Source organism: Furipterus horrens, unplaced genomic scaffold (assembly GCF_987537825.1).
Source record: "Furipterus horrens unplaced genomic scaffold, mFurHor1.1.pri manual_scaffold_4, whole genome shotgun sequence".
NCBI classification, from domain to species: Eukaryota; Metazoa; Chordata; class Mammalia; order Chiroptera; family Furipteridae; genus Furipterus; species Furipterus horrens.
In genome coordinates, this window is record NW_028327174.1 from 177657971 (window position 1) to 177680435 (window position 22465).

The 22465-nt window shown below is 36.1% G+C and overlaps 1 protein-coding gene across 1 annotated transcript in view; it reads left to right on the plus strand.

The window, feature by feature from the left end:
• Positions 1-2927: 2927 nt before the first annotated feature.
• The window catches only part of STX17 (syntaxin 17), a 58592-nt gene continuing 39054 nt past the window's right edge, over positions 2928-22465 (plus strand). The window contains exons 1-3 of the mRNA XM_090274492.1: positions 2928-2990; positions 10608-10792; positions 19058-19123. Coding sequence (XP_090130618.1) covers positions 10670-10792; positions 19058-19123 — 189 coding nt within the window. The 5' untranslated portion in view covers positions 2928-2990; positions 10608-10669. The remainder of the gene's footprint in view (positions 2991-10607; positions 10793-19057; positions 19124-22465) is intronic.

Below are 22465 nucleotides of genomic sequence, written 5' to 3' on the forward strand. Positions count from 1 at the left end.
CAAATACCTAAGTGGTGAACGGTTGATGAGTAGAGAATTCTCATGTTACTGATTGTCTACAGAGTTTACTCCTTTTGGTTTGATAGAAGATCTCTATAACTTTATATAAACAGACTGTTTTGTGATGGTGTATATGTGTGTGTATGTATGTGTGTATGTGTGTTGACAGCAGCAGACAGCAAAGCAGAAAATAGAGAGGACTAAGTACTAAAGTCAAAAAACACTACATATAAGTTTAAGATAGTAAAATAGATGGTATTTTGTGCCTACAACAGTTAGTACTCTCTGGGTTGAAAGTGGTAGAAATTCACCTGTCTAGTTTAAGCAATTTTTTAAAAAGCAGCGTAGGGACTGGGGAGGTTTAAGAAGGTATTGGGGTATAACCAGATCTAAGTGTCGAAATTTTCTATATGTTGATCTATGATTTCACATGTGAAAATTTATCAAGCTGTACACCTAGAATTTGTGTACTTTATGTAAGCAATAGCACAATAATAAAGGACATAAAGAACGTGCAATTCTTGATTGAAAACAGACAAAACATCTTAGTAAACAAGGAATAAATACTTCCTTAATATTGTTTCTATTACCTCTTTCTCTAAAATAGCAGTGAAATAGCAGCAGTAACCTCTACACTTATTAAAGCCCATCATCCTTTTGAAAATATAATAAAAAGTCATACAAGAGAGAGACAGGAGAGAGGTGAGGATGTTTAAATGCTCTAAAAAGGAAACAGTTTGCAGCACAAATTCCTTATTCCAGTTCATTCCTAGTCCCACCCCCAAATTCCTGGAAAGGTATCTTATTGTTCCATCTTGAGTCAGGTGTCTGTTCCTGGACTAATTCACTATGGTCTGGGTTCATGCCTGTAAAACTGACTGCCAGAATATTTTTAGTCTGTTCCAAGAACTGTGCTAGGTTCTAAGTAAATCATAATACAGGGTGGGGCAAAAGTAGGTCTACAGTTGTGAGTACGCGAAACACAGAGTTTGCCCTACTCTGTATATGCCTTCCCTCAAGAAATAGCTTTATTCAGGTATAATGGACATGCGATAAACACATACATATATTTTAAGTGTACAATGTAGTAAGTTTTGACATAAGTATACACCCATGTAACTAGTACCACAATCAAGATAATGAAAACATCTTTCACCCCCAAAGTTTCCTCATGCCCCTTTGTAATCCTTCCCTCTGTCCCCACTCATTTAGCTATTATTCTTAATTCTACAAATAGGTCCTGTAATTCCCTATAAACACAAACTTGATCCAGCTATTTTTGAATGTGATCTTTTCTCCTACATTTTTAAATTGGCAATTGTTGTCCAGGAAAGCTATTTCTCTAGACATTTTATTGAACTAGTTTCAATTCATTCCTTGGGTTTCCCAAGTAAGAAACCAAGATAGCTGAAAAGAGTTATATATATAAAATTTATATATATATATATATATATATATATATATATATATATATATATATATATATTTACTGTTTGGCCTTCCTGGTCCAGTTAGGACCTCAGGAAAATGTTGTTGATTGGTGGCTGCTCCTAACAACTTCAGGGCCTAAAGCAAGAGTACAAAAGGAAGTCTACACACCATATGTTTAAATATTTAAAGGTTACAAATCAAACTAACAAACTTTCAGGTTAAAAAGTTCTATCCTGCTACCTCAACACACCTAACTGATAACAAACATATATGTAATAACCTAGAAGGCTTGGTTCAAATTTAGAATCCTTGAGTGCCTTGCTTTCCTGTTGTGCTTGAGATAGCCTTAGCTTTTTCAAAACATACTTCGCATGACTTTTACTTCTAAAGATCTTGTTTAACTGGCATTTGCCTAAAAAATTTTTCCCCATGATATTGCCTAACACTTTAATTTTCCTCCTTAGAATTAAAATTTTATAAACATCTCATTCCTAGAGTAAAACAAAAACAGCATTTATAATACCCACAAAGAAAATCCAAGTTGCTTAAATTTTTTGACTTATTTTAGAAATTGCCTTTTAAGACTTTCTTACAGGCCATCAATCTTCCTTGGTCCACAATGTCTACCTCTCCACCCTCTCCACTGGAAGACCCTAAGAAATGAGTTTTTTTAGGCTTGAGCCTCCATATGACTTCTGAGGGCAATACCATTAGTGGATGGAGTCTAAGCAAGTCATGTGAATATTCACAAATATATAAAAAAAGCTGGGTCTGGAAGTTAGGCCTTCATCTGTGACCTGGGCAGGGCTTCAAAGCCAGCCACCTGCTTGTACATTGATGGTAGCTGGTCTAACTGGAAGAACTTGAGAAGGAAATTAGCATACTCAGGAGGAGTTCAAAGTCACTAAGTGGCTGAAGTGGAATGAGTCATTTAACACTCTTTGTTAAGCCCCAATGTCAATTGCTATAAAACTGAAACAAGGACATTGGCATTAAGGACTTCACCAGTTTTGGGGGGAAATCACAACTCATCTGAGCTTCTGTTTCTGGGACTATTACAATTAAGACTGTGTCCTCTTCACCTCACAGTTTTGTGTGTTTGTGCTGTGTGCCGGGGGTGGGACGGGGCGACGAGAGGCACCCGTGAGAGGGACAAGGTACAACCTTTCTGAGCTTCAATTTCTAAGAACACACTGCCAGCCCGCCAATAAAATTCCTGGAAGAACAGAGGAAAATGAACAGAAAAATTTTGCAATGCAGAGGGCTATATAAATGTGAATTGTCTCATATGTAAAACACAGCAAACTGACCTAGAAAACGTTTATGCGTCTCTTTCCTCCTGGCTCCAGTATTACAACCCCATTACATAAATCAAGACCACTTTTTGAAAAAATTCTCGCCCATGTTTATTTTCACCTGCGTGCTGGCCACACCCCGAAAGGCAGGGACCAGGAGGGGTGGGGGCGTGGCCTAGCTCTTCAGACCGTAGCGACGCCCCGCCCTGTCTTGCCCGCGCCTGCGCTGTGCTCACTGACAGCCCCCGAGCGCCCCGGGAGGAGGTAAGGGGCTAGTGGGAGGTCGTCTCAGGGGCGTCAGGCCCTGGTCCGCATGGTGGGACAGGCTCGCCGTAGAATCGCTCCCAGCGAAACTGGGCATCAGGTCGGAAATGCGAGCGACGTGGGGACCCCTCTCGTTTCCAAGAAGTGGCGGTGACGGTTTCGTTTTTGGAAGCCACTGTTTGAAGCTGGTGTAGGGAGGTGGCCAACGGGACAAGTGTGATGGCCTCCCGGGGTCGCGGGGTGGAAAAGTTCCCAGTGTCTGTCCAGCTCGTGACGCACTGTGGGGCCCAGGTTGTCGGGGTCCCAGGCATCTCGGTCCCGACACCGGCCCATGCATCTGTTCTCTGGTGGGGTGCGTTTGATATGTGTGGCCCAGGTGCGCCGTGGGTGACACTACAAGGGGTGACGCGAGGCTCGAGGGTAGTCGCGGGGGAGACCCGGAGCAAAAGGTCGGAGCCTTCTGTCAGCCAGACCGGGAGGTAGTTCACGGAAGGTCCCACACCTAACTCCCAACTTTTGTAAATTCGGAATCCGAGGCTCAGAGGGGAAGACCATACGGTAGAACCAAGGGCCTTGACTTTACAAATTCAGTATCCTGTCCTCCAGTACGAAACATGGGGCAACGTGCCTGAGGATATTCGGTGCCACCAGTCGGGAAATGTGGGGTCTCTAGGCTGATGGCAGGTGTTCATCACTTTTGGGTGGTGGTGATGGTGCGGGGTGTTCCAGAGATTTTGGACTTCTGGGAAATGGGGCTTTTTACTTGTAAACAAGCTTGTAAGTAATCTAGTTAACCTCCTAGTACATTTTCCTCATGAGAAAAACGAGTATTACGGTCCTCAGCTCAGCTAATGATAGTTTTAAGTACTACATGATAAAGTTTGTAGTACCTGGAGACCGCCCCCACCCCCTGCCCCCGAGTTTGTGCGGTGAATATGATTGCAGTTGTTTGACGTCTAAATGTTTGCCCTGTCCATGTAAATCATCAATTCACACATCTTAAAAACAGACTTTATTTTGAAATAATTTTACAATTACAGAAAAGCTACAAAAGTAAAACAGAGTCCTCTACAGCTTACTTTAATGTTAACACCTAATTGGTACAGTTATCAAAAGAAAGTAATGTAAGTCCAATACTATGTATACCAGTTTTCTTTAGATTTCATCACATGTTTTATACTAATTATCTTTTTCTGTTCCAAGAGCCAATCTAAGATCCCACATTGCATTTAGTTGTCATGGCTTCTTAGTCTTCTCCAATCTGTAACAGCTCAGTCTTTTTCTGTCTTTTACGATCTTAATGCTTTACAGGAGTCCTGGTCAGTTATTTTGTAGAGTGCCCTACAATTGGGTTTTGTATGAATTTTTCTCGTGATTTGATTAAGGTTGTGCATTTTTGTTGATACCGTACAAGCCTATGTGCCCTTCTCAGTTAATCATTTGAGGGGGTGCATGATACACTGCATTTGATAATACTTTTGATCACTTAGTTGTATGCAGGGATTATCTAATGTAAAGTTACTATGTTTCCCTTTGTAAATAGTTGATATCTTGGGAGAGAACTTGTAACCTATGCAAATACCTGTTTCTCAAACTTTCACTTGCTGATTTTAGCATCCATTGTTGGATCTTGCCTTCAGTTATTATTACTGTGATGTTATGATGGTGACTTTCTGTTTCCCTTATTTCTTCATTTATTTACTTGAGTTCTTCTGTAAGAAAAAGCCACTCCTTCCCATTTATTTATGTATCCAATTATTTATTTGAATCAGTATGGACTCACTTATTTTTCTACTGGTTATTATTATTCTATACTTCTGTTGTTTGTTTTAGGTTCAAATTATACCAGCTTTAGCCATTGGGAATTTTATCAGTTGCTTCTGTGACTTTTGACAAACCCCCATCCTTTTCTGAGAACTTTCTTACTTTCTGCCACCATAGATGCTTCATTCAGGCTTATCTTGTGTTTTCCCTGCCCCAACCCTGGAATGAACCACTTCTCCAACGATCACTGGTTTATTTTTTTTGGAGAGTGGCATTTGAACACCAAGATCTAGGGAGCAGATATGCTCATTGCTACTGGGGTATCATTACTTCTAGTGCCTGGCACATATAGAGAGAGGAATACATATAAATCTATATACACATATATCCATGCATACACAAAGATATTTATTTTTTATCTTTGTATATATAGACATCTGTATATATGTATACTGTTTATATATATATTTAAAAAACAAAAGTTTGTTCGGATACCTCTGATTCTCTTTTAAAATTTAAGTTATATTTTATTGTTTATGTTATTATAGTTGTTCCAATTTTCTCCCTTTGCTCCCCTCCACCTAGAGCCCCCAATCCCACTGTCTGAGGCAATCTCCACACTGTTTTCCATGTTTATGGGTCATGCATATATGTTCTTTGTCTGCTATAGTCCCTATGCTGTAATTTACATCCCCCATGACTATTCTTTAACAATGAATTTGTACTTCTTAATCCCTTCACCTTTTTTGCCCATCCCCTGACCCCCCTCACCCCTCACATCTGGCAGTCATCAAAATGTTCTTTATATCTATGATTTAGTTTCTGTAATGCTTGTTCACTTATTTTGTTTTTAGATTTAATTATTGATAGATATGTATTTATTGCCATTTTATTATTCATATTTTTGATTTTTTTTCTTAAATAAGTCCCTTAAACATTTCCTATAATAATGGTTTGGTAGTGATGAACACCTTTAGCTTTTTCTTGTCTGGGAATCTCTTTATCTGTCCTTTGATTTTAAATGATAGCTTTGCTGGGACGAGTAATCTTGGCTGTGGGTCCTTGCTTTTCATCACTTTGAATATTTCTTGCCAATCCCTTCTAGCCTGCAAAGTTTCCTTTGAGAAATCAACTAACAGCTTTATGGGAACTCCCTTGTAGGTAACTAACTGCTTTTCTCTTATTGCTTTTAAAATTCTCTCTTTGTATTTAACCTTTGGCTTTTTAATTATGATGTGTCTTGATGTGGACCTCTTTGGATTCATCTTGTTTGGGATTCTCTATGCTTCCTGGATTGGTGTGTCTGTTTCCTTCACCAAGCTAAGGAAGCTTTCAGTCATCATTTTTTCAAATAGGTTTTCAATTTATTGCTCTCTCTCCTCCTTCTGGCACCCTCATGATGCAAATGTTGGTATGCTTGAAGTTGTCCCAGAGGCTCCTTATACTATCCTCATTTTTTTGAATTCTTTTTTCTTCTTGCTGATCTGATTGGGTGTTTGTGCTTTTTATATTCCAAATTGCTGCTCTGATTCTTGGCTTCATCCACTCTACTGTTGATTCCCTGTAAATTTCAGTTAGTGTATTCCTCATTTCTGACTGGATTTTTTTTTTTTTTTTTCCAGAGGGAGGGAAAAGGAGGGAGAATTAGAGGGAGTGAAACATCAACGTGCAATAGAAACATCATTTGGTTGCCTCTCACACGCCCCCATCTAGGGACCTGGCCTGCAACCCAGGCATGTGGCCTGACTCAAAATTAAACTGGTGACCTTTCAGTTCACAGGCTAGCATTCAACCCACTGAGCCACACCAGCCAGGCTCCATGTCCTTTTCTATGCTGTTGTAGCTCTCTCTGAGTTCATCATCTACTCTTCCCCTAAGTTCATTGAGCATCTTTATAACCAGTGTTTGGAACTCTACATCTAGTAGATTGCTTGTATCCATTTTGTTTAGTTGTTGTTCTGGAGTTTTGTTCTGGTCTTTTATTTGGGCCATGTTTCTTTGTTTCCTCATTTTGGCAGCCTCCCTGTGTCTGTTTCTATGTATTCCCTGGCTTGATAGAGTAGCCTAATGTGGGTGTCCTGTAGGGTCCAGTGGCTCAGCCTCCCCTATCTCCTTAGCTGGGAACTCAAGGGGTGCCCACCATGTGGGCTGTGTACACCCTCCTCCTATAGTTGAGCCTTAACTGCTGTTGGCAGGCCAATGGGAGGGATTTTCTTCCAGTTCTAAGGACTGGCTATGACCACTGGCCACCAACCTCCAACCACCGTGGAGGACCAACTATTCAGGGGCCTACTCCACAGAGCAGGACTTAACTTCTCAGGGCTCTGGTGCCCGCTGAGTCTGCCCCTTGAGTGTGTCACTTGTGGAGGTGGTTGGGTGATGCTCCAATGTTGTCAGTAGCTGTCCACTGGGTGTGCTTGTTTTGGGGTCCCCTGGGAGGTGCAGGCCAAGATAAGCCACTGACTGTGTCCTGTCTGGGGCCACCTAGCATAAGCTACAAAGCAACCTCCAGATGGCTGCTACTTGTACTGGGCTTGGAGGTGCCCAGGAGAGGCCTAGCTGGGAACCAAGGCCAGCTGCCACTAGTGGTGGGTCTGGAACTAGGGGCCACTAGGTGAGAGGTACAGGTTGAGCTGAGGCTAGATGCTGTTTGTTTGAGAGAGTTTAGGAAAGTCTGCAGCATGAGCCAAGACTAAAAAGGGAACGTACATTTAAATAAATTAATATAGTTTTATATAGGTATTTTATTATAATCTGATAAAAATGGAAATGGTGGAAAATAGAAAAAAATACCAGCCAGAAGGAGACCAAGTGTTGGAAACAAGTTGAGAGGGCCTTGGGGCAGGTTGTCTTCCCTGAGAGATGGTCTTAGGGCACAGCAGGTTTTCTCTGGGCATGAAAAGCTGAGGGGCAGAGTCATGAATAATTCTAACCTGGAGCTATCACCTTGGAACTGAAAAAAAGAAAACTATCTTCATAGCATAGGACAAGAGCAAAAACAAGCCAAATACTGAATAATTAGACTTTGTTAAGTACCACAAACTTATTAGTGGAAGAGAAGGCAGAATCATTTGCGTTCTATCTCAAGTGATACATAAACTTTAGGGCCATATGGGATAATAAATTGGCTTCTAGACATGGGGAACATCATTGCAAAGCCCCAAACAGAGAGTGGGTGATAATAGATATAATGGTAGATCTACTTATCAACATTGTATTTTCTTCTTAAAATCCTAGGGAACTATAGAAATTTTTGTTCAGAGGAGAAGCTGTTTTAGATACACAGGAATTGTAATCTGTGAGGGATCATTGAAGAGGGGAAAGAGTCTAAAGGTAGGCCAATTAGGACACTGTTGTCATGTGCTATGCATATTGTGACTAGAGTGATAGAATTAGAAGTAGTGAATGGGCCTGTGAAGAAATATTTTAGTTTCATCAGTATCTATTGAGCACCAGGAATGTTTAAAATAATTTTGATAGGAGCAGTGGATAAGTATTAAGATATCTTTCTATAATATATACTCTGTATATATGTTACAGAAAGAAAACACAAGAGGCAACGTGATAAACTGGGAAACATTAAGGTTAGATAAATAGTTGATAATAAGCCTGTTACATGTTAAATATAATAAGAAAAAGATATACTCTTTAGTAAAACACATACTTTGCCTGAGCTGGCAATTCATGAAAGAAGAAATGCAAATGGCTAATAAATCAATTTCATTAGTAATTTAAGTATTAAAAAATAAAACAATAATGAGGCACTATTTTGTCACAAATCAAATGTCCAAGAGGGTTGATAATACCAAGTATTGGTTGATGTATGAACATTGGACATTTTGATGTGTTGCGAGTGGGACTGTAAATAAGCACTACCCTTTTGGGGACATCTGGTAACAAAAATTCTAAAAAATGTATGTAGCTATTAATTCTATTTCCAGGTATTTAATTTAAAGAAATAATTATAGATGGTAGTTTAGTTTATGTACAAGGAGGATAATTACACTGTGGCATAGTTTATAATGGTGGAAAATTAGAAACAACCTAAATAGCCAACAATAAATGATTAATTAAGTTATGGAGCATCTATGCCAAGTAATACTATGTGTTACAAAAAGATACATTGTAGAAAAGTAATTTAAATGGAAATATTTTTATTATATTTAATCAGGTTATTCAAAATATGTCCTTTCTTTAATTGGTTCATTCATTCATTTATTTACCCAGAAACAGTATACTTTATTATATTGATTGCTCCTTGCCAGTCCACTCCTTTGGGTTTATTTTCTTTATTGTTAAAGTATACTTTTTAGTAGTTCTTTTAATAATGGGCTTGGTAATAAACTCAGTCTTTGTATGTCTGAAGATCATTATTTTGCCTTCACTTCTAAATAATAATTTCCCCAGGTATGTATATACCAACTCCCTCAGCACTTTGAAGATATTCTTTTCTTTGATATCTTGCTTTGATGAGAAGTTTGCTCCTTTTCTTGGTTTAGTTTTATCTTTGGTTTGCTTTTTATGATTTTCTCTTTGTCCATGATGTTCTACAATTTCCCTTCCGTATGTTCTGGTAAATTTTTTTAATGCTACTTGGGGCTTATGTGCATTTTCAATTTGAGGTCCTACATCTTAATTCAGCATCGTCTCTTTAAATGATGCCTTTTCACCACTTTCTTCTTTTGTTATGGGACTCCTGTTTGTTATTGAGTTTCTCATTTTATTCTTTATGCACCTTATCTTCTTTTTATATTTTGTACCTCTTTATTCCTCTGTATTCTGACTGATATCTTCCAAACAATAATTCTCTCTTCAGCTACAGAGTTTATTTTTTAACCCTTCTTTTGAGATTTTTGCACAGAATTTTTTAAGTAGAATTTTTACTTGGTTTATTTTAGGTTGGTCTGTTACTGTTTCATAAAGTTATTTTAAAAAAGAGTCTATTCCTTTGTATCTTAGAATATTTTAAAATATACTTTAATTTTCTTTTTAGGTTACTTTATTATCTCCAGTCCCTTAGCTATGAATTTTTCTTTTTTATTGAGTCTGAGGACTAACTCTTTTGGCAGTTAACTTCTCCATGTGTAGAAAACTCCTAGTGAATTAGAAAGAGCATTTGCTTGTATTCTAAGGAATCCTGGGTTCTTAATTCAGCTGTGTTACTGTTTATTTGTATTGGCTGTAGACAATGCTAATTTCTTTGTAAGAAAGGGAAGAGGCAATTTAAAAGACATCAATGAGAAAAGTTGCATATTATGTTATACTTTAAGTATATAATTACATAAATACATTATGATGACATTAGAAATGATACAGCAGAAATGTTAAGAATTAAACTTTTTTTTCCAATTTTATCATTTGAAACCTATTTCAGAAAGGTTATTCAATGTCCAAAATACATTGGGAAATGAAAATTCAGGCAGTATACTCCTAATTTTTTATAGAAGGTATTTACATACACACACACACACACACACACACACACACACATATATATATATATATATATATATATATGTACATATACATACATGTGTGTGTATTTTAAAGACTCAGAAAGACACATCAGAATGGAAAGAGTAGGGGGTGGGTAGTTAACCAGGGTTGAGCAGAAGACTGTTGATTTTATTTTATTCCTTTTTATATTTTATAAACATTCTAAAGGAAATATACATTACTTCTGGACAGAGGAAAAGGTTCTAAAATAAAGGTTTCTTTAAAAATTAGTCACTGAAGTTCATCATTAAGTTGAATATGTATTTAGAATGAATTATAAAGTTATACCAAATAGTTGGCTTATAAAAATAATAAGGACTTATTTTAAAAATTCTTTAATAAATATTTCTCTTTTAGGTTTTTCTGTATGAGTAGAGAAGACAGTTGTTGCAAGCAGAAGTGACACAACATTTTTTAGGATGTCTGAAGATGAAGAAAAAGTGAAATTACGCCGTCTTGAGCCAGCTATCCAGAAATTTATTAAAATAGTAATCCCAACAGATCTGGAGAGGTTAAGAAAGCACCAGCTAAATATTGAGAAGGTAAGTTTTTCCATTTTCTACCACAAAAAAAGTGACATATTCTGATTTATATTTGTTTTATACTTTAGCTAAATTCAGAATATTAAATAAGAGGCTTTGCTAAAACACCTACTTTCTATTGATTTAGCAACATTATTTATTCTTTCATCTGGTTTTATTTTTGTTCTGCAAATACACCTCTCATTATTATTTCTTTTTTAGGAAGGGATATAAGAATAGAATCTGTATCTTTTTAGTTATACATACTGATGTATTAAGCAGTTAATTAAAATACACACAGTTTGATAGTGCACAAAAATGTGAAGGCAGCAAACTTGGGCTAAGGGGGCCTACCTTAATTCCATTTACCCCATGGCAAGTGTTTTGAACCTTCATTGTGTGTCTGTCAGTAACACCTAACCTCTTCCGGCATGCGTAAAGAGGCAAATCATAATGTGATATGAAGGAATTTCCCAACATCACTGGTTCCCTTTGAGGAAAGCCCAAAATTAAGAAATATTGCCTAGAGGCCAGTTTAGGAGATAGGTGGAGGGAAGAACTATTCTCAGGGACTATGGTGGAAGCTGCATAGGATTGTGACATTTATAGGAACATCAAATTTACTGAGTATCGAGCATTGATTTTGATAGATTATGTTGTCTTATTTGCTCTGGGGCAGGTCAGTGGCATTTGCTCCTTCAGAAGAACCTCCCTCAGTATAAATTTTGAGATGTGTGGCCCTCTATTGATTTAGGGGGTGGGTGGAAGTGGTCATTATACCTTTCTATATAAACAATATTTACACCTCTGCTGACTGCCTTATACAAGGAAGAAAAATGTCAACTTTCCTTCCATAGATACTATCTGTCTTCCTAGTATTTAAGTATTTTTAAAAGGTATAGAAATAAATGCCAAGAATATTATGATGAAAATTTCCATACGAATATGAAGGTGTCTAAAATTCAAGATTAATGTTTTATTATCCCTTAAGTTCTTTCTTCTTTACCCATAAGCAATAAGTACTGTAACTCTTAAGGATGGGTGAGCTGTTTGGTAAACTGGTTATTCTCGTCATGAGCAGAAACAAATTAAAGGGTTCTATGCCTTAATTAATGAGGAAGGCTCATTCTTTTAGTACTATAACAATATAGAAATAGTTGTTTACTTTTATTGATCATATTGAGTCAGGGGTTTAATAAGGTATGTTTCAAAGTCCTGAGCTCTTTGAAGTGCTTGGTTACAAAGATGACAAGAATTTGGCAGGATTGATCCTGAAAGGCAGAAATAAGTAGACTATGGTCTACTGAGACCATTTTTTCCCTTCATTGTTCTATTTTACATTTGAGGTTTGCATGTTTTAGATTTCCTTTTTCTTATACAGTGATACCTCGGCTAACGAAGATAATTCGTTCCAGAATCACATTCGTTAGCCAAAACATGATTTCTCGTAGGTTTCTATAGAAAATCATTAATTCGTTCTGGATGCTGCCAACTATTTAAAGTTTTATAAAATGGTAAAAAGCACACTATAAAAGGGCAAGAACTCACCAAAGGTTGAGATGAACAGCGACCCAAGTGGATAAAGGAGAATGAAAGTAGAATGAGAAACTGACCATCTTTACGCTGTTACAGTACATCATCATCCAATCCGAAGCAGTTTACGTTATCAGGAGTCTCACTTCTCTCTGTCTCGAATGTAAACAACCCACTTGGGTCGGTGGGTCTGCCCTGCATGATGTGGTCAGCTCGTTTGTTTGTCACACGCATACAGATGGCAACGCTAAGCTCCAGGAACGGCCCATTAATGTTTGCCACTTTATGTTAGTGCGCACCTCCAGTAAAATGTTTGTTAGACGAGTCCGAAAACAGCGGAAAAAATCTTCGTTAGCCAAAAACTTCGTTAGCGGGGGTCACTCGTTGGCCGAGGTATCTCTGTATTTATTCTATATGAAAACGCCTACTGTCATTATCTTCAGAGCTTAACCACATGTACTATTCAGTCATCAGTGGGCCCTGAGAAAAAGATGAGTGAGGATAGGAATGGTGTATTAGTGAGTTGATTAATTATACCAGATTTCATGAGAAAATTATTCTAGGGCTATATTGATCTTTCTTTGCCAGAACAGTTTTTCGTTAGCTTTTCGTGAAATTTTTACTTACTGTGAAAATGTTAAACGGTATGAGACTAATTATAAATCACAATACAGGTCATGTTGTATGAGCAAAGCAGTTAAACTCATACTGATCTGTGTTTTATTCCGTATTCTTGATCATTCTGCCTCTAGGATTTCTGGTTTAGTTATGAAAATGATGTTGTGTCTCTGTAAGGTTGAATAGCATGTTATAATAGATAGTTTATGGCAATGTGAAAGTATTTAAAAGCAGCAGTGTTCACTGTAGACAAAAGAGTTAAGAACTAATTTTGGACTTCAGGTGTCTAATGGTGCCTCGCTTTCAAAAAGGCATATTCTTCCTGGGGAAAGAGTGTAGAAAGATAAAATATTTATTATGTTAGCCATCAGTCATCCAATATGAATTTAAAAGAAGAAAGTCAGACTGAAGGAAAATTGAAGGTAAGCCTTGGTGGAGTGATTCTGCAACATGTGAAAACAATGAAAGTAGTGTGCTGTGGACACCTGGGACTATATTCCATAGGTCCTTCACCATTAGGTTTTATTACACATGATAGACTTGATTAGAATGTAATCCTGAAATTTGTTTCAGCTTTCTTGGCTAATGTAAGATAGACTTAAGCATAGTTAAGAGGAACAAGAAGAGAGTAAGCTTGCAGCATAATTTTCTTTGTTTCACATTGCAGAGGTTTACGAAAAAACTTCTTGTGTAGCATGTACTGTATTAGTTAGTATATAATAAGAGTGCAAGTAGCAGGAAACCCCAAAATAGTGTATGAAATAAGAACAGGTTTTTTTTTTTTTTTTTTAAATCCTCACCTGAGGATATTTTTCATTGCTTTTCGAGAGAAAGGAAGGGAGAGAGAGAAATGTCAATGCTAGAGAGAAACATGGATTGGTTGCCTCCTCTATGCACCCAGACTGGGGATCAAACCCACAGCCTAGGTATCTGCCCTGACCAGGAATCAAACCCACAACCTTTTGGCTACAGAATGACACTCCAACCTACCGAGCCATACTGGCCAGGGCACTCTTTTGTTTGTTTGTTTTTGCTTTTATTTTTAATCTCATAATTATGGAGACAATCTAAGGCTACAGTGGCAACTCAAAAGTCTTTAAAGACCCAGGCTCTTTTTACCTTGCTGTTTGATCCTCAGCTGGTTTCTATTCTGTATATAAAATGGCGGCTCCAGCTCCACCTCTCACATCCACATTCCAACTACAATGAAATAACCAAAATCATATTTTTTCTATGTTCTTTTTTTCTCTCAATACTCGCTCTCTCAAAGAGACGACTCCTGTTCATATTTCATGGATGCAGTATCATATCGTCTCTCTACGGTGGTATTATTATTTGTTTTCTTCTGCTTCCTTGTCTGTTTTCCCGGTTTCCCTTTTTATTTTCTTCGTACCTTTTCATTTATTTTACTCTTTTTTCCTCTCTCCCTTTCTCCTCTCTCCCTTCCTTAAGAGTGCTAATTGAAAGGTGTGTGTGTAGCAGGGTAGTGATAGGGGCCTTGTTGCCTGAAGGGGCGAACAGGGGAGGATCTATTTTAATGTGGAACCACTAGATACCATTCTGGTCTGTGGTCACAAGGGCAGTGCAGTTGCTTGGGCCTTTGGAGATGCCCTCTGGTGGACTACCTGTATCTTACATAAACTTTCAACCAACCCTTCTGCTTTTAGCTCCACTGAATACATCCACCTGGTTACCTGGTAGGTGTTACTTCTGGTTACTGAGTCCTTCTGGATTAGTGCTCTCAATGCTTGTTGGCTCGTTTCTTATTGCCTCTCTTTGCCACCATCCACCCCTTCTCCAGCCTTGGGTTTCAGGTTTCTCTAGTCAGGTAAGTTGGTTGCAACATGTTCATACTCTTTTCAGCTTCCACAATTTTGTTGAAACTTCTTGGTAACTGGTCTCTTCCATTGTATTCTCATTATTCTTGTGAATTTATACCTTTACTGTCATTTTAGTTGGGTTTTGGAAAAGAACAGAGATGAATGTGTCCAATCTGCCAGGTTTAATGATAAGGGAATTATTTATTACAGGAAATAAATATGTTGGCTTTTCATACCGTTTAGTGTTTTTTGTTTTCTTGTATTGTTAGCACTGAAAATGACATAAAATTCAGGTTTCTAATCCTCAAGAATCCAATCAAGGAAAGAAGATAGGAAATATTTAGAGAATGATAAGAGGCAATGAATAATTAGATGTGAAAATGAATGGCATGTATGAAACCTGATCTATATGGTACGAAATCAGACAGAATTGGTCTTATTGATTTTTTTTTTTAAAGAAAGCATTCCTTTTTAAAAGGTTTTATTTTTTAGTTATTTTTAGAGATAGGGGAAGGGAGGGAGAAAAAGAGGGAGAGAAACATCGATGTGTGAAAGAAACATCAGTCGGTTGCCTCTCGCATGCACCCTGACTAGGGACTGAACCCACAACCCAGGTATGTGCCCTGACTGGGAATCAAACCAGCAATCTTTGTTTGCTGGACAACACCCAACCCTCTGAGCCATACCAGTCAGCGTTACCATCTTCCTGTTTTTATCCATTTGTCCCATCTATTCTTTGTCCTCTTTTTCTCCTTTACTCTTTTCTTTTGGGTTAATTGCATATTTTTCAGAATTCCATTTTTTCTCTTTTGTTGACTTATGAGTTATTCCTCTTTGCTTTTTATTTTTATTTTTTAGGGGTTGCTGTATAGTTCAGAGTATTCATCTTTGACTTAACATACAATACCATCCAGTAATGATTTTGTATAGACCTTCATGTATATTATAAGAATCTTAGCCTTGACCGGCATGACTTCGTTGGTTGGGCGTCCTTCCACAAAGTGAAAGGTCACGGATTCAATTCCCACTCAGGGCACATGCCTGGGTTGCGGACTGCTCCCCAGTCAGGGCATATGCAAGAGGCAGCTAATCGATGTTTCTCTTTTCCATTGATGTTTCACCTCCCTTCCTTACTCTCTAAAAAATAAATAAGTAAAATATTTAAAAAAAAGAACCTTATAACAATCTACTGTTTCCTCTCTCTCTTGGTCTTTGTAGTGTTATTTTCATATCTTTTACTTCTATATAAGTTATTAACCCCGCAATACATTGTTGCTAATTTTGTTTTAAACAGTGTTATCTTTCAGAGATTTTGAAAATAAGAAAAAAGGAACACATTTTATGTTTACCTATATCTTCACCATTTCAGTGCTCCTTTTTTCCCCCACCATTTTTTAAAATCCTCATTTGAGGATATGTTTACTGATTTGAGAGAGAGAAAGAGAGAGAGAGAGAGAGAGAGAGAGAGAGAGAGAGAGACAGAGACAGAGACAGAGACAGAGACAGAGACAGAGACATCGATGTGAAAGAGAAACATCTATCAACTGCCTTCTGACTGGGGATCAAACCACAGTTTAGGTGTGTACTCTGACTAGAGATTAAACCCGCAACTTTCTTGGTGTGCAGGAGGACGCTCTAACCAACTGAGCCACCCAGCCAGGGGTCAGCGCTGCTTTCATTCCTCTATGTAGAACCAGGTTTTCTGCCTGGTATGATTTTTTTCTAACAGCCTGAAGGACTTCCTTTAACACTTTTTATAGTACAGGTTTGCTGGTAATGAATTCTGTAAGCTTTTTTATATTGCAAAAAAAACATTGTGCCTTTCAAAAAGTTTTCTTTGGGCATTGAATTCTAGGTTGAGTTTTAGATTTGATTTTAGTACTTTCAAGATGTTGTGGTCTTCTGGCTTACATTGTTTGTCATGAGAAGTCCTCTGTCATTCTTAGCTTTGTTCCCTTGTGCTTCCTATGTCTTTCTTTCCTCTGGCTACTTTTAAGATTTCTCTCTCTAACACTTACTTTAAGTAATTTATGATGATGTGCATTAGTATAGTTTTCTTCATTTTTCTTGTTTATGGCATTCCTTGAATTTCTTAGACCTATGGGTTTATAGTTTTTGTTTTGTTTTGTTTTATTTTTAAACCAGATTTGGAAAAGCTTTGGCCATTAATTTTTTAAATATTTTTTTCTGTCCTCTCCTCTCCTTCAGGGAGTCCAATTACATATGTATTATACTGCTTTCAGTTGGCCAATGACTGAGCAACAACAGATTCTCTGTTCATTTATTGTCCATCTTTTTTTCTCTCTGGGTTTCATTTTGGATTATTTTTATTGCTATATCTTTAAATGTACTAATCTTTTCTTTCATGTCTCAGTATGCTCATATTTTCTTCTACTTTCTTCATTACATGGAATACATCATAATAGCTTTTAATATCATTTTCTTTTAATTCCATTATTTCTATCATATCTGAGTCTGTTTTTATTGGTTGGTTTTTCTTATTAAATATCATATTTTCCCTTTTTTTGCATGCATGGTAATTGTATATTGGATAACAAACATTGTGTACCTTATCTTGATGAATACTGAATATTTAAAAATACCCTTTGTATTTTTGAACTTTATTCTGAGACACATTTAAGTTATTTGGGAATAGTTTGATCATTTTGAGCTTTTCTTTTAAGCTTTCTTATATAGGATCAGAACAGCCTTTATTATAGGGCTAATTTTTCACCATAAAGGGTAATACTTTGGAGTATTCTACCTAATGTCCAGCGTATTGCAAGGTTTTTCCATTCTGATGTGTGGTTATATGAACTATTTCTGGCCTTGTGTGATCTTTAAGGATGTGTTCACCTGTTCCTTTTCAGTAGTTCTTTTTCTGACCTCAAGTAATGTCCTTGTATGCAGGTGCTGATCTGTGTTTGGCTAGGACTTGAAAGGAAAACCATACAGATTTCTGGAGTGCGCCCTGAGTTTAGCCCTCTCCTCTCACATGCGGCTCTCTCTTCCCTGATGTTCTGCCCCATGGATTCTAGCAGCTCTGGCCTCCCCCAATTCTCAACTCTGTTTCCTTAACATTTTTCTTAAAATATCACAACAGATTACTATTAATACATTTAAAAGTGATTTATTTTTAAATATGTATCTTTGGCTTCCATTCTCATCTTTTTATTAATATTATAACATTATCTAAAAGGTCATTCATACTGGATCTGATGGTAATGTAATTTTTCTTATAAATTAAGTTTTTTGATAGTGGTTTTAAATTTATGTTTGGTAAATATATTTTTAATATAGTTAAATTATTTCTAAGCTTAATAGTTATTTTTTAGCTTGTAGGTAATGTAAAAAAAAATTTGGAGAATCAAGAAGTTGTTTTTTGTTTGTTTGCTGCATTATTCACTACCAAATTTAAAGAATATGCTGAATAAGGAATATGAAAATGCCATAGAAATTTATTTTAGAGCTCTAGTTTTATAATCTTTGATATCTTCCATTCATGTATAAAGCATTCCCATGTTTCTGTCCTTTCAAATATTTCTATGTTAATTTAATTTTAGTTTTGATGTGTAGTATACCAAGTATGTGCTTAATGTCATTATTCACATCTACTGACATGTTAATTATTTGGATTTTTTATTTCAACCAAAAATAATATGTGATGTTTGGCGTTGATGTTTCTGTTCTGTATAATATGCTGCTCTAATGTTATCTTATCACATTTTGCTATGGTTCCTGTCAAATGAAACATTTACCATTTTCATGCTCGTAAAATTTCTTGGATGAAACTCTGAAAGCTAAACATTACCCTGGTAAACAATGAAGCATATATATTAAATGTTCAGTCTCATTTTTACATACTTTTTATCTGCAATGTCAATGTTACTTTTTCTAAAAATCAGATTTTAATTTTCAATACAGGACATTTTCATTGACAAAATTCTTCATGTGTAGTAAGAATATCTGATGAGTGCCATTAATCTTATTTTTTACATTCTTTTACATTCTCATTCTTTGTATTGCAAAATCTTTGGAGATCAAAATAGGCAAAGTTTATACTCTCAATAAAATAAATAGTATCTAGTGATTTTTGTTTGTTTTACCATTTACCATTTGCCAGAATTTTGTGTATATGTTTTTGAAAAAGCCCTACTTGCATGGTCTTTGGACAGTTAACTGCCATTACTAAGTCAATAACTTTCTTAGCTGGTATATTTAAGTTTGAGTAGTTGACTGGGGGTTTTTGTGGTAACCAGAAATAATCACTTTAGTGATAAAAATAATTAACGCCTTTCCCCTCTCTTTCGTGTAGTATCAGCGATGCAGAATCTGGGACAAGTTGCACGAAGAGCATATCAACGCGGGGCGTACGGTTCAGGTGAGGCTGCTTCTAGTGACTCAATGTGGAAAGGCAGACTTCCAAAAATTTTGCTAAAATGAATACTCTTGTAGCTGAATCCTTTTGTGCATATTTATAACTATTTTATTAAGGATTCATTTTTACCAGGAATTACTGATCAAATTTCATACATATTTTTGAGATTTTGGTTTATATTACTAAAATTTCCTCCAGGTGTATCAACTTACATTCTCACAATCATGCCATTTTCCCAAAACCTATTGACATTAATATTACTCATGTCTCCTATTTTTGATAATTAGTTGATTAAAATAATATTGCTTTTTTGTTTTAATCTGGATTTTTAAGTTTCTTTGAGATGTGAAAGGCTTTTTTAATATATGCTTTAGATGGTAATATTTCATCTGTAAATTTACAAAAATTGGCTGTTTATGTCTCTGTAATATTGTTGAGTTAAAAGTGTTGCAATTATTTTTTGCTACTTATTGGCTTTTTAATAAATTTTAATAATTTTAAATTAATTTTTAAAAATCATATGTATACATAGTTAAATGCCAAATAAAATTAAAAGGCTTATAAAACCCTACCCTTATGTATCTTCAAGTCCTGCTTGGAAGAAAACACTTTTAATCCTTTGAATCATTTTCCCTGGTTTTTAGCTCTTTATTCCTAAATACCGTGTGTAGACAGGTATTTCCTAATCAGGTGTGGGCATGATCTCTTTACTTCTTGCCATAATAGGTGAAGACCTAGCTTTTCTACCTTGCTCTTTTTCTTCCCTTCCCCTGATATAATTACATATAACTTTTGGTTAAATTAATTATTAGTATCTCATTGTTTGGTTATAAAGATAGTTTCTTGCTAAGCCAAATTAGTGAAATATAGTACAGCCTTTTGGGGGTTTTTTGAAGTTAATAATTGCCTCACTTTTTAATTGCCTGGCTTTCTGTATATTTATAGTTTTTTTCCCTTAATGCTGCACATCTCTGCTAATGCCGTCATTAATATTTTTCATGTGCTCAAATACATCACCTCTATGCTTTATCCTGAAGACTGTCTTCGGAAGCCCTTCTTTCCCAGTTTTAATCTGGACTCACTTTCTAGGTTTGTTGAACAGCTGATATTCTGGAACTTCCTGAGCTGTTCTGTGTTGGGTCCCTGTTTTCCTTGATATCATGTCTTCTTTGTTTTTGTTTTGTTGGAGTACAGCTTTCAGTAGCTCTGTAAATAAGAGAACCTTGGAGGTAAAATTTTAAGTTACTATGTCTTTGAAAAAATACTTTTATTTTCCCATTATGTATGATTGCTAATTTCATAGATATAGAATTCTAATTGGGATTCTCTTTCAATTATAAAGGTATTCTAGGCTTTCTAGTTTAGTGTTGCTTTTAAAAATGTTTATTTCATACTACAAGGCTATAGTGATCAAAACAGCATGGTACTGGCATAAAAACAAATATATAGATCAATGGAACAGAATAGGAGCCCCAAAATAAACCCATGCCTATGTGGTCAATTAATATTTATCAAAGTGGGCAAGAACATAAAATGGGGTAAAGACAGACTATTCAATAAATGTTGTTGGGAAAAATAGATACCTGCAACAACAATTAAACTAGACAACCTTTTTTATACCATTTTAAAAATAAACTCAAAATGGATTAAAGACTTTAATTGTAAGACTTGAAACCATAGAACTCTTAGAAAAAATACATAGGCAGTAAAACCTTTCACATTTCTTTTAGCAATACTTTTTTCCTGATATATCTCCTTGGACAGGGAAATAAAAGAAAAAATAAACAAATGGGGCTACATCTACCTAAAAATTTTTTACACAGCAAAGGAAACCATCAACAAAACCAAAGACAACCTACTGAATGGGAGAAGATATTCATCAATGATACATCAGATAAGGAGTTACTATCCAAAATTTATAAAGAACTCATACAACTCAACACCAAAAAACTAAATAATACAATTAAAAAATGGGCAGAAGATGTGAATAGACACTTCATTAAAGAGGACCAATGCATGATGACTAATAGACATAGGAAAACATGCTCAACATCACTAATCATCAGAGAAATGCAAATTAAAACCACAATGACATATAACCTCATACCTGTCAGAATGGCCATCATCAATAAGTCAACAAACAATAAGTGTTAGGAAGGATGCGGAGTAAAAGGAACCCTTGTGCAACTGTTGGTGGGAATGCAGGCTGGTGCAGTCACTATGAAAAACAGCATAGAGGGTCCTCAAAAAGTTAAAAATGGATCTGCCTTATAACCCAGTGATTACAAGAACTGTAATCTCAAAATAAACTCAAAACACCAATTTGAAAGAATTTATGCACCCCTACATACATTGCAGTGTTATTTGCAACAGCCAAGATGAGGAAGCAATCCAAGTTCCAATAGTAGACAAGTGGGTAAAAAAGTATTGGTACATATATACAAGGGAATATTACTCAGCCATATAAAAGAATGAAATCTTACCATTTGTGATACTATAGATGAACCCAGAGGGTATTATGCTAAGTGAAATAAGTCAGTCAGAGAAAGACCAATACCATATGATTTCACTACATGTAGAGTCTAAAGAACAAGAGAAATAAAATTGAAACAGATTTACAGAGGGAAAGAGGGCAGAGAGAGTTAGAAGAGGGTAAAGGGAGGATAAATGATGATGGAAGGAGACTTGACTTTGGGTGGTGAACACACAATGCAATATACAGATGATGTAGTATAGAATTGTACACCTGAACCTATGTAATTTTTTAACCAATGTCACCCCAATAAATTCAATTAAAAAAAATAAAATAAACAGACTTATGCCTGCAGAGAACGGATTGATGGCTGCCAGAAGAGAGGGGGTTTGAGGGACTGGGTGAAAAAGGTGAAGGAATTAAGAAGTACAAATGGTATTTACAAAATAGTCACAGGGATGTAAAGTTCAGCATAGGGAATATAGTCAATAATGCTGACATAACTCTGTATGGTGCCAGGTGGACACTGTATATGTAAAGTGTATGATTGTCTTAAGAACTATGCCATATACCTGAAACTAATACAAAATAATATTGAATGCAAAGTATAACTGAAAAATTAAAAAAAAAACTTAAATGTTGATGTCATCTGATTTCCCAGTCTTTGTTTAAGACCATTTTTTCCCTTTTAGAACCTTTTGTGATCTGTTTATCCCTGGTATTCTGAAATTTGATTATTATGTGCTTTTTTGTGTTGGACACCTTACTCTGAAAATGCATGTTGTTTAGTTCTGGGAAATTATCTTAAGTTATTTATTTGATAGTTTATTCCTCTGTGTTTTCTCTTTCTTCTTCTTTTTTTTTTTATTTTT